The sequence below is a fragment of the Zonotrichia albicollis genome, chromosome Z (assembly GCF_047830755.1).
Source record: "Zonotrichia albicollis isolate bZonAlb1 chromosome Z, bZonAlb1.hap1, whole genome shotgun sequence".
NCBI classification, from domain to species: domain Eukaryota; kingdom Metazoa; phylum Chordata; class Aves; order Passeriformes; family Passerellidae; genus Zonotrichia; species Zonotrichia albicollis.
The window spans coordinates 54918282-54931567 of record NC_133860.1 but is presented as its reverse complement, the minus strand read 5'-3'; the positions used below and the strand labels follow the sequence as shown (position 1 = coordinate 54931567).

General features: G+C 36.5%; 1 protein-coding gene across 2 annotated transcripts in view; it reads left to right on the top strand.

The window, feature by feature from the left end:
- FRMD3 (FERM domain containing 3) overlaps positions 1-13286 on the top strand; it is a 133982-nt gene that overhangs the window by 108228 nt on the left and 12468 nt on the right. For both annotated transcript variants that reach the window (XM_074533088.1, XM_074533089.1), the window contains 6 exons: positions 1348-1436; positions 3639-3702; positions 4690-4778; positions 8064-8138; positions 8699-8767; positions 11759-11880. In XM_074533088.1, coding sequence (XP_074389189.1) covers positions 1348-1436; positions 3639-3702; positions 4690-4778; positions 8064-8138; positions 8699-8767; positions 11759-11880 — 508 coding nt within the window. The remainder of the gene's footprint in view (positions 1-1347; positions 1437-3638; positions 3703-4689; positions 4779-8063; positions 8139-8698; positions 8768-11758; positions 11881-13286) is intronic.

Below are 13286 nucleotides of genomic sequence, written 5' to 3'. Positions count from 1 at the left end.
CCCATTCCCACTTCCCACCTTGATATTTTGTGATCTTCTGTAAGAAGGTGATCTTAATTACCAGTTCTGATTATCATGTACGTGCGCATTTTAATTAAGTGGTTGTATCTGTCTCATCTGTGATGTTTATTTTTAGAGTGACTTGCTTTTTGTTTTAACTGCTGCTTTTGCTTTGGCTCATGTATTGTCTCTGCTGCTGGGACAGCAGTACTGTTTAGTTAGCTGTTCTGGGGGTGATCATCCTTAAGTAGTCAGCTCTAACACAAAGCTGCAGAAGATTTTGTATACGCTTTGTTAGGAATGGCGCTCCTGTGTGAAACACAGGGTCTGGCTCAGAGCTTAGTGAAGTCAGTGATGCAGTAAACTTTACTTTGAAACTATACTGCAGATTTTCAAAATGTATCCCAAAAACTGAGGCATGACTGGCTCAGAATTACTTCTTTACCTGTGAGGCAGGGTTTATAGTGTGGGAGCCAATCAGAAATTCATCACCCGTGCCTTAGGAAAATTTGTCTGTCTTCTGGAAGTGAACCTCAAAGTGAGGTCCTTGGGAAGCTCCTTATGACATGCTCCTTTTGGTGCTGTGGCTGCTGCTCCAGAACCATCCCTGTTTCTGTTCCCCTTTACTTCATTGTTAAGACATAAGGCACAATAAAGTTGATTATCTTTACCAAGATGAGGGTATGGAACTTGGGATGGATAGAAAATCCAGTTAATACAAAACTCATCTTAATCATTTATCAAAAATGATAAGCCGGAACTTTTATAGTGGAGCTATATTTTAAGAATTTTCTTTTCTATTTGAAAGGCAACTGCTATTTCTTCTGGTTTGTACTGAAGAGTCTGTGAGTACAAAACAGAAGCTTGTATTAGTAAATGCTGTCTGTCAGTAGTATTTCCAACATGACACCTTGCAGAGGAACAATGTATTGTGAAATCTTAGAAAATATCAGTGTTGAAGCAGATATGAATCCCTGGTTTGTAGTTAGTCCTCCTTTTAAGACTGGGACATACACAGAAGTACATTTTCAATAAATTTGGCAAGTCTGCCTGAGGAGTCCCTGGTGTCATCAGGTAGAGGAAAACAAAGAATAAGATATTGTTACTCAAATGCCTAGAAATAAATGAGATCTTTATTTCAAGGGCTGTCGTTTCTTTTAGAAGTATGTATTTTAAAGGCAAATTTGTTTTGAAGTGGAAAACAAAATAAAGGTACTCTAGAATGGAGTAACAATTTATGCTATCAGTAAAAAAATCAGTAAGAAGTACCTCAGTAATAAATCAGTAATAAATACCTTGTTGGATGAGGAGAAAGTTATGTTGCTATGTTTCTTTTTCTCTTTCAAGGACTCATTCGGGACAACTACATTTTTAGGATTCACAGCTGCAGGATTTGTAGTTTTCCAGGGTAATAAAAGAATTCATTTATTAAAATGGTAAGCATATGATGTAAGAATATTTCAATAAATAAATATATCTTCTCCTGTGTCTTCTCTTCCTACTATCTTTACCTGCATTTGTTGTCTTTAAGGAGAACCATGTGAATATTACCTTTCCTGCCCCATTATGTTTCTGTTTTAATGGATTTTAGATAACAGCTACAACTACAACAATAACAACAACAATAACAATTTAGTCTCATTGAACTCCCAGTGAAAATTATTCCACAGAGTTTATTAGTAAATATTGTTTACAAATGCTGAAACTGAGTACATTGATTTTTCAGCTACCTGCAAATCACCAGTGAGGTTTACTGGCAAAGAGCCCTCCTTAATCTTTATTTGATTTTTAGAAATATTGCAATTTGCTCATTTAATTACCCTCAATTTGAAACCATAAAAATACTTATTTGGTAAACAGAGGAGAAAGAGTTGAGAATGAATTTGAATTTATTTTTTAAGTCTCTTTTTTTAAGAAACGAGTACTTATGCAATTGTCTTTGGTTAGTCTGGTTTTGCTTTTATTTGAACTCCTGGACTTACTTAATTTGTTACCCTCACTCAGCCACATTTGAGGAAGAGGTAAAACTGAGCTCCTGCAGATGATGTTAAGAGCAGCTGGCCACACCTTCAGCAGTGTGGTGGAAAGTGACCAGTCATGCTTAGACACTGATAATCTCATTTTAGCCCTGCTGCTACATGCATGCCAACAGTTGTAAATGTTCTGTCTCTGAGCTCTCAGCCTGTCTTGTGGGATCAAGACAGGCAGAAGGCGGAAAAAAGATGAAGCTGGGCTCCTTGCTGCATATCTGTAGAAACTTCTCTGAGTGCTGAATAACCTGAAATCTTCAGAAGTGTAAAATCAGCATAGTCCTGCCTGTACAACTGAGTTCCCTATGGAGCTCTGGGGACACACCTATCAGCAGCCATCCATTTATAATCATGGGTTTACAGTACAATTTCCCCAGGGTTAATTGCAGGTGGCTGTGGTCGCAGTACATCAGTGGTTTGTGGTTTTGGCACAAGGAAAACATAACAGTAATGTCAGTCTATGGCACACTGAGGAGAGAGTAGCCCTTGCCAAGCAGGTGCCCACCACGCTGTGGGACATGAATCTCACAGCATTTAGCTGCTCATCTCACTTGAGGGTAATGCATCCTCTGGGCCATCCAGGCATACTTATTAAGTGCATTAATATGTAAACCAGATAAAAAATAAAGCAGCGATGGAGGAGAAGCCAATAAACTCTCAGTGTTACTGTAGAGGCTGAAAGTCAGTCTGGTGAGTTTTGTCTGAACACTATGCTCTGCTTCTTCCATTTCAGAGGCCTGGAAGTGAGTGCTCGTAGCTGTAAATAATTTTAGCTGAAATTTGCACTACACAATAAAAAACCAGATTTGTATTTGAGATTTTATTTTCAATGTAAAAGCTTTCTCAATTATTTTTTGCTTTCTCATGTAAAAGGAAAACTCTTGTTGTAAAGTTTCAGGTATAGCATTGTCCTTGCCTCCAAGATTATTCTTGTTTCAACTCTGACATCCAAAACCCTTAGGGAAATTTGTCAAAAACAGCAGTGGCTCCATTTTAACTCTGGTAATGACAAAATTTCCATTACAATTTAAGCAGAGGCATGGCATTACCTTTTTGTGGTTCCCTGTTATTCCATATGAAGATTGAGCACTTAACCTTGATTAAATTAAATTTTGATATAAATTTTGCAACTCAAAAAGCCTGTCTATAACAAATACTGCTAAACATGGTCTTTTTCTTCTTGTTGTACTCTGTTACTAAGACATGTGATGTGAAGCCTCATAAATGAGTATAGAGAAAAGAATATTATCTTTCCCTCAACTCAATTACAATAGACATTGTAAGATTTTAAGATGTAAGAGGAATTACAAACTGTGCAGTAAATATAATATAAGTTTCTGTCTACCTTTGATTTTCTCTTCACTTTCCAGCAGACAAAGTTAACTCCTTGAAGATACATAAGGATGTAACAGAAAAACTCTGGACTTATCGTCTCAAAAAATTTAAACTATTAAATAATTTTATCCTAAATCTTGTAAGGTCTGTAGAGGGCTTTTGTCATTTGATTGCCTGCTTGACTTTGTTAATCAGGAAAACTTACATGCTAGTTACTTTTCTTACTCATAGATTTATCTTTGTTTCCTATCCTTAATTTTTTTCTCTTTCTAGGTGTGATGTCTATAAGCTGAAATTTGAAGGGAAGACATTTTATGTGTTTGGAGCTCAGAAAGAGGTTGTGTTTAATATTTTTACAGAACTTCTGTACTTGATTAAGATTGTATGAGGCATTGCATATGTTTTTAAATAAACTACTAAATCAATAATTGTACTTAATATTGTAACTAAAATATAGAATATGAATGAATGTGAGTAATTTTTAAAAAAATGTCCAATTTGCAAAGGGTTGAGACATTTCTCACTTAATATTCACACTGAGCTAAGTGGATTGTTCATGGTTTTGGATGCCTTTGGAGTTAAGTTTTAATGTATTTTTAAGTGCCAAAGTTGTACTCACTTACTCTAAAGTATAGAAGATGTCTGTATATGATTGCAAACTCAAGTAAGCATTGATACCTGGATCAATTTGAGGCATTTTTCTGCTAATTACAGTCCCACCCTCAAATTTTGGTGAGCTGAAAAGGTTAGAGTGTGTCTCATATAATTAGGTCCTATCACTGGGCTGTTGTCATTGAAATCCTAGAGGCTTGCCTACATCAGTGATTTCCCTAGATCAGAGTGATATAGCCTAAAGGTTATGGTTTTGAATGGAGGTGAGGAAAAAAAATGAAGGAAGGAAATAATGCCGGAGGTACCACGACTGCTCATGTGGTTGCAAGGAGGTTTTGATGGTAGGATATGAAATGGTAGAGAGGAGGGAGAGGTGGGTGGTAAGTAGTGCAGCAAAGAATATTGAACTCAGGGTTTTCCCTCATTCAATTTTGACCAGTTATACAGTTGTTTTAAAGGCCACTTGTACATGTGCTCTTCCTTCCCCCCTTGAAGCATCTCCTTTTCTCTGAAAAAATTGTCTGGGCTGTTTAAATATCAGCTGTGTATGGATTGTGCATCTGTGGGTGAGCCACAGATTTACACTATACAGGAAAATTTAGTCTTCCATGTATCTGGGTAAAGGTGATGCCATCAGGTAGAGAGAGCTATTTCAGGCATTGAGAATTCAACATTTTCACTCTTTCATTTGCTTTCTTTTCCTTGCATTTAGAAGAAGGCTGTGCTGGCATTCCATACCTCTACACCAGCAGCCTGCAAGCATCTTTGGAAGTGTGGGGTGGAGAACCAGGCTTTTTACAAGTATGTTCACCTGAAGTCATTATCTATAATGAAAGTTAAAAAAAAAAAGTGTGTGAGTGGAGGTTTGTTCATTGTGAAATGTTCCATTTAATTAACAGAAGGCAAAATGTAAACAGAAAATACGCAAGTTAATGGGAAATATTATTTCACTTCAAGCCAGTATTAGAAATTGTTTAAAATATAAATGAGACAGGAGGGTTTTGGCTCCAGCACAATGCTTTTGCTGCTCTGTAGTGAGATATTGGATGGACAGAGTACTGCACTTGTGTCTGGGAAAGTAGCTGTTAATCTTAACCCAGCTGTAGAATATTTTGAGAATGAAGGAAAAAAAATCTGTCATTCTTGATTCTCTGGGCTCTTGTGCCAGGAGGCAATTGTTCTGCTTGAAATGCAAGGCTTAGTAAGAGTTGATTGAAAAATAAACAGTTCTCTTTAATGATTTAAGGAAGAAAAGAAAATATTCTTAGATGCATTTTGAAAGATACCTGTGATGTTGTTATACATAAAAAGCTTGTAAAGTGACAAAAAATAAAAGTAGTATCTACCTCCTTACTCCCTGAAAGACACCCTATTAATAATTCCTCATAAAAAACTCCTCTGCATTTTTCTGCCCTTCCCTGACTTTGTTAGGTCTGCTTATTGATGCTTCCCTCTAGGCATGTAGCTTTTATTCTTGCTACTTAGTGTTTCTTTACAGGCTCTCACATATTTTATAAATATTACTGTTTCTGTGTTGGCACACAGCCAGGGGGCTGCTGTAAGGGCAAATAAAAAAGAAGTAGGAAAAATATATCTTCTAACCTGAATGTTAATGACCTGCTTTAATTTGGAGAAGTGACTCCCTTTAGTTTCAACAGTGATACAATAGTATATAATCTCTCCAACTGATATATTCAATTGGATAGAAAAAAAGAAACGGGAAGTAGGAACTGGCAAAATGCATTTGTTAATTCTCTATGTCAACATTTACTGTGCTTGAGACTATATCAACCCTAAATATAGTCTATAAATAAAGACTAATTTGAAGTTTATCCGGAAACCTTTTCTGTTTTAAGTAGATTTAAGTAGGAAAATACTGCATGTTGTTTGAGTAGTTTCATTTTATGTTACAGGAAATAAATTGGGAATAGGAGGTGATTTCCCCGTAAAGAAAACAAATTACTTAGAGTAGAAATTAGCTCAATGTAAAAATGTGTCGGGGTGGTTCACAGGAATATCACCTCTCTGTTCTTGTTGCGAAATGGCAGTAATATTAACTATTTGGGTTTTGGTCACAAATACATGGTTTAGGGGTTTGATCTTGTCTAAATGCCAGATGCCTACCCAGCTGCTCTTTCACTCCCTCTAATCAGCGGGTCAAGCGGAAAAGGTATGATAAAATACCTTTTAGCTTAGGATAAAGATAGAAAGATTGCTTATCAATTACTGTCACAGGAAACCAGGCCTGAATTAGAGAAATTTAATTTAATTTCCTTTTAACCTTTTCACTCTATTTCAATTTGCCAACAGAGACAGAAATAAAACCACCCTTCCCCTGTTTCATTCCAGGATCACCTTTACTCCTTCCTTTCTGACTCCTTTATGTCCTCCTTGTCCTGAGCAGCTCAGGGAGACGAGGAATGGAGATTGTAGCTCCTCTCTGCTGCTCCTTCCTTCTTATACTCTTCCTGTGCTCCAGTCTCCTTCATGAACTCCTCAAGCATGGGCCCTTTCCAAGGGCTTGCAGTCCTTCCGGACAAACCTGCTGTATCTTGTGTTCCTCTCCATGGGCCACAATGCTGGAGCCAGCTCGTGCGTGAGCTCTCCATTCCTTCAGAGCACGCTGGCCTGCTGCAGGCTCTTCCTTGGGCTGTGGGGTGGATATCTGCTCTGTATTTGGCTGCAGCCGGACAGACTCCTTGCCCACAGTTTTCTCCATTTGTGGAATCTGCTCCAATACCTGGAGCACCTCCTCCCTCTCACTATTCGCTGACCTTGGTGTGTTCAATGTTGTTTCTCTCATCTATTTTTCTACTTCCCAAATTATTTTATGGAATGGAATTATTCCTTAACAATGATTGCTTAAAGTTACACCCACCTGTTTCAGTTTTGGTGGGTCTTTCAAGAGGACTTCTTTAATAAAACGAAGATTGGAAATGTTATTCAACAGATAGGGATGTGAACAATAGATTGGAAAATTGTAGTGTTTAATATTCAGAGTGCAGAAAAATAACAGTAATGCTTCAAACATGCAAGTGAAGTGAAAATCATCTATAAGTAAAGCCTAAAAATCATAGTTTTGAAAGAGGAAATGTTTTCACACATTTCAGAGAAATAGAGTTGTGCAGTGGGGGCTCTGTTATTTAGCAACATTTGATAATTCTCTTTTGTTTAAGTTCTATATAATACCAACAAGATATTTGAATAAGATTCAAACAGACATAGTCAGACCGTGAAAATAATTCACATCATTGACACTTTGCCTTAATTAAATTTGGTCCTCTCCTCTTCCTAGAAGAGTTTGAGATTTGGAATTTAAGGGAAGGTCATGTTTTCAAAACATGACATGTTTTGAAAAACAGAGCTTTAGTCCTGTCTTGATCCAGGTTCAGGAGTCACTGTTGCAATTATTCAAGTAGATACTAATAATTGTTATTGTTATTGACAGTTGTTTACTAGGGTCTGGGAATTAGAGATGACTGTTCAAAATCAATTTGCCATTTTTCAAGAGACCATCAAGGAAATGGCATGTGAGGTCCTCTTCCATCGTCTTTGTAATAAAGATAAAATGTTGCTGTGTGCCTGTTGAATACAGAGAAACAGTAGGGTATGATGTAGGCTACTAAGAATAGAGAATAAGAATTGACTGAATAGAGATATTGGAGAAGAACCTACTTCAGCAGACAAGTTGTTGTCTTTATTATTTCTTTGTTTTCCTAGTGGAAAAGCAGAAATAGCCATATTTTCCCAAAACAAGCTGGTGTTAAGACACACGTCTCAGAGTCTTTGATATACCATGGTCTTTCCTTCATCCTTTCATGGGAATGAAAATTCATAGAGATGCAGCAAGTATCTGCATTTAATTTTCTTGTTCTCATGACAATCACTTGTTCCATGTTCAGTCATTCTATGCTGTCTGAATGATTTTATGTGTGCTTCATTTTTTGTATAAAGGCCTTAAAAAATTGAAAAGCTTGTTTTTTGAAAATTACTTTATGGTATAAAAATAACAAAGCTTGTATTTTGCCTTGTTCATTTTTGCTTATGTCCTCGAAAAGGTGACAGCCTCTGTTATTTTTTTTCAAGGTATGCAAAATCCAGTCAGATCAAGACAATGTCCAGCAGCAAGATATTTTTTAAAGGCAGTAGATTTCGATATAGGTGGGTGTTTGCTGTTTCTTATTCACAGTAAATCATTTCAGGAAGTAAGAAAATGTAAGTAATTAGTCATGGAAAATTCAGGGTTGTTACTGCTGGAGGGTCTGTTCATGCCTAGCTGATGTCAAGATCTGAAAATCTTCCTGTTGCCTTTTCTAGTGTCACTCAAAAATTAAGCAGGAGTTTTCACAGACGCTTCTGTCAAGAGTAGTTCCACCAGCAGATAGCTCCACTTTTGGTGCATCTTCTGTAAAAATTAGGATGTGTGGCCAGTGCTGAGATTTTATGCCCCCTGCAGCTGGGCAGCTCTGAACCAGGTGTGAGATAGATAGTCCAGTTCAACCCATGGTGTTCTACTACAAAAAGCTGCCTTTTTTGTGGTAGCTTTGTGGGCAAGTAGTCAGCACAATTTTATTCTAGAACATTATTTATGCACTTTATTGCAATTTTTTCCCCCTTTATTTTAATTTTTTTAAAAAATGTAACTTGATTTTCTACATTTATGTAGTTCTTGGCATGTATCTTAGTATTTACTTGTATATTCCTTTCATCTTTCAATGCAGTGGAAAAGTAGCCAAAGAAGTTGTGGAGGCAAGCTCTAAAATCCAGAGGGAACCTCCTGAAGTTCACAGGTATGTCTTGACATTAAAGTATTAAAGTTTAGGACTAGGGAGGATTATTGCTTTCTACAGAAGTGTTCTCCCTCATTCTGGACTTCCACAATTACGGGTGAAAGCCTTAGGAAATATGCGTCTGACAATGTCTCAAAATTCATACAAATGTCTCCTATAAAGGAGAATCTAATCTGTGCTGCTTTGAAGCTGAGTTTAAATAATCAGTCAGATTGACAACCTATATTATTTTTTGTGTGCTAGCATAAGCTGTTACTCCATGATCCTGACAGAAAAGTACACTCTAGTTTCATTCCTAGATTTTGTTTGATTTTGTAAGTTCTTGGTTTCTAATGCTGTCGGGTCCTTATCACTCATTGTAGTGACAGTAAAAACTCCTAAGAACCTGGAGAAAGCTCTTCAGAAAAGAAGGAGGCCATCAGGGAAAACTCTTTGCAACTGTTTTTAAAAACGGGTTACTTAACAGTCTGAATATTCTACAGCCATATACCCTTTTTGTTGAGATTTCATGTTTGGGGGGAGTACACATTCTTTACTTTTAATTGAATCTTGCTATTCTGTCTATATTTTGGATAAAAGTAGATTATCTTTACTAAAATATGGGAATATATTTGCAATAAATATTTATATTATGCTGTCCAGTCACATTATGTAATAAATAGTTAGGCCATGCAGGCCTACATCATATTATCATCAATAGTTAGGCCATACATCAGTTTTTCCAGATTACGTTTTAAAAGGAGGTAATTGAAGGTCTAGAATGTGCTAAATGATAACACAGAAGGTAGAATATAGGTGCATCACTGAGGCAGTATAAAGTACTTGGGCACACAAATGCATATTAAATGAGAATAGTTGCTCACTTTAGGAAATAGCTTATTGCCTACTATCCAAGAGGTTTCTTTGTTCCAGGATAATAAAATATTTTCACACATTTATTTTTTATCTTGTATTTTGCTTTTCTTTGATTTCTGTAATTAAAAGTATTTTAAACACATAATTTAAAAGTTAGTGTACATAAAGAAGCAGATCAGAGAACAAATAAATTTATAAAGCAACATCATATGGATTTAACATCCATAAATAGCAATGTATCTCTTTTATCATTAACCTTCTGAAAAAGTTTGCAGTTATAATATTATGGAAAATCCAAGTTCAGTTTCTTAGAAAGACTAAGGAATATAATGATTTCAGGTGCTTTTATAGCTCAGGTTGTGAAATGGGAGACAGAGATAGCTGATCCTTCTAAAAGCACAAGCAGGCAAAAAACATAGCAATTTTTCAGCTCAAAAAAGGGGTATATTTTTAAAAAGTTTCTTTGTGAAAGAGGATTTGGGGATAGGAAATGATGGCTTTTCATCATCAGAAGCAAAACATTCAGAAAAAAAATATTTGAACCTAAACATATATCTAGATATCTGTATGTCTATATATCTTTATATCTCTATATCTAGATAAAGTTTTTCCTCCCTGTGCTCTTACCCTCAAAGTCAATTCAGTTGTACCATGGTGGCATTAAGAAAGAAACATGAGGTTGAGAGGAGGGTATTGCTCACAACCCCTGTGTTTGGATATTACACTCAAAGCTCTGTGTACTGAAAATCTGTGTCATCATGCAGGACTAATGCAGTGGCAAGTTCTTCTGCCGAGCACAAAATGATTTCATGTTTTTTTCCAGGGCATGCCTGAAGGAGGGATCTTTGTAAATAAATATGGATCAGAAGCCTGTGGGTGGTCGCAGGCACAACTTATATTTTGGGAGTTGTTTGAGAGCTTTTTACAACAAGAACAAAGGTTCAAGGACTGCATAAAAAGCCTATGGATTTACCATTGGGTTGGAGTGACTATAATTATAATATTCTGAGTGAAAACTCTCTGTGGTTAGTGAAAATTTAAACAAAATAGTTATCAGAGAATACAAATAAGAATATAAATATCTTTGGGCATGTGTTATGGCACATGAAATCATGTCAGTTGAGCAAGAAAGCTTGTTTATTCCTACAGAATATTTACTGACAGGTAGTGTGGGTTAAGAGTTGTACACCTGTGTCCCAAGTTTACCTAAACCTTCAGCAACACAGAGTTCCATCTTCTGACTTGCAATAGGTTCTTTGTTCAGTTTGTTTATGTGGAATTTTAAGTTGAGCCTTTTGTGCAGACTTGAAATACATTTTGTGAAACTTCTGCACTGTATCAATATACCATGTGAGGTTAAGTAGGATACTCTTCCATTTCCTCTTTGCTTTTGTCAAAGTAAATATTTTATAATATAATGGTTAGGATTTACTGCAGGACACTTGCTTCAGGCCTGTATCATATAAATTCTAGATAACATATTCAAAAGAGCCATTTTATATTCTCAGTAATATATTTTTAGGCTAATAAGCATAATGACTGAAGAAAATCAGCAGCATTCCTAAAACTTTCCAGAGCATATTTAACACCTGCTACCAGAAAAGCCTCTTAGAGTGAAGAAAAGAAAGAAAGAAAGCCAGTGTGAGTGCTGGGAGGCATGGTGTAGAGGCAGCATCTGGGGTGCGTGGGCCCGAGTGAGAGCACTCTCTATCTGCAAACCACAGGCATACAGTTGTTCCTGCTTTAGTGTTTGATCCTCAGTGCTCAAACTGTAACAAATCCTTTATCCACTCCTGGAGGCAATGGAACAACTTTTCCCTTCCTTGAATCCAAATATTAGTGTTTGCTGTGCACTGTGGAGAGGAGTAACCCACTGAAATCCTGCCTGAGACGAAAGGAAGTCAGGCAGTGTAAAGGAGCTAGATCTGGACAAAACCTCTCTCACACTTCAGATGTTGAAATGTTTACATCAGTGGAGGGTGCAACACAACACAGCTGAAAGCAGCATTCAATGTGTAGAGCTTTTTACAACAGCTCAAGGCCTAGTAATTTATGCAAAATGATTCTGAGATGAGACCTATTGGACTGCAGCTATTTCCAGTAAGCAAACTGACCCTGTTTTCCCCATTCTTTTAGAACGAGCATCACCCAGAGTCGCAGCTCTCCATCCTTGAACAAGCAACTCATAATCAACATGGAACCTCTGCAGCCTCTCCTTCCTTCTCCCTGTGAGGAGGAAGAGGTTCCTTCAGATGAAGGTGAGTCACTTACCCAATTCCTGCTGATATTCATTACAAAGCATATGGGAAAAGATGTGATACTGACTCAGGGATATGGAAAAAAATTAATAATTTTCATTTTCATTAGGTATTCCTTTTTCATTAGGTATTCCTAATCATTAAACCTCCATATGTCATACCCAGTAATGATCACTATCTCAAGAAGCAGTGCATTAGGACTAGGGAATAGGATGAAGGAATATAATGACATGAGAGATATATGGTGAGGAAAGTTACTACTATCTGATTTCTGTTTCAAAAAATCTTTTAAACTGTCAGGCAAAAGGATCTTAGAAAATAAATAGTCTCAAGGCAGCACCTTTTTCTGAATAGTGTCAGCAGTCATTCAGGAGTGAAAACTGGCTGTTTACTGCTGGATGTTTTGCTTTTCTTGATTCTCTACTTTCATATTTCCTTCTTTCTGCTTTAGTCTGCCAATTTAATTTCTTTGACAAAAAAAAAAAAGACATTATTTGCAGATCAGCTGGGAAAAATCTTTCATTTATCTTCTTTGACAAAATGGGACATGATTGGAAGATAAGTCTGAATTTATTCTGTATAACAATGTTTTGCATGTATTTCTTTATTTCTTGATATTTGTAATATCACATTAAACACCTTTCTTTTTGAGATACAGTCACTACAAACAATGACATGAACACCATTGCCAACTTAAATAGGGATAATTGCCTGTGTCCTAATAAAAAGGAAGCCAACCAAACAAAATCTGACACTAGTTCTTGCTTGAGATGTAGTGAGGTAATTGTTTCAGAGGTTGGGAAATACAATATTTGCTGTTGCTTTGTTCTAGTCAATGAAAACCAGAAAAAAGCTGAGTGAGTATCTTCCTTTTCATGGGAGTATGTCCTAATTTTATTTTATAGGAGTTGTATGAACATGTTTTTTTCAGAGTTTGGACACTGAATGTAGCAAGTACAGGGTGAATTACATTGTCTGTGTTCGTACTTTATTACAATTAGTAGTAGCAGCTCTTATTTTTAACTGAGAATTTGCTTTCTAGCAGCCAAGTGCCACGGCTGTGCTTCCTCTGGGCAGTTGTCACGGCTGCAGAGCAACAACAGCTTGCTCTGTATCCTGTAAAACTGGTGACTTATTGCTATGTGCTCACCCGACAGTGCTTGTTTTAAATGTTTGTGTTACGTAAGTTTGAAAATTACATTTCCTTTCAGTCAGACAGATTGTTGTTACTATGATGAGCTAATAGACATATTTGCTGGTGGTATTTAACTGCATATTTTATATGTTGTTAAATATCACCAGATGCTAAATTAACAGTATTTAGACTTTTACAGTCTTTTCCTGCATAAAACTTGGCAATATTATCAAATTGCAGCTTGGACTGATCTCAAAGCTCTTCGACAGTG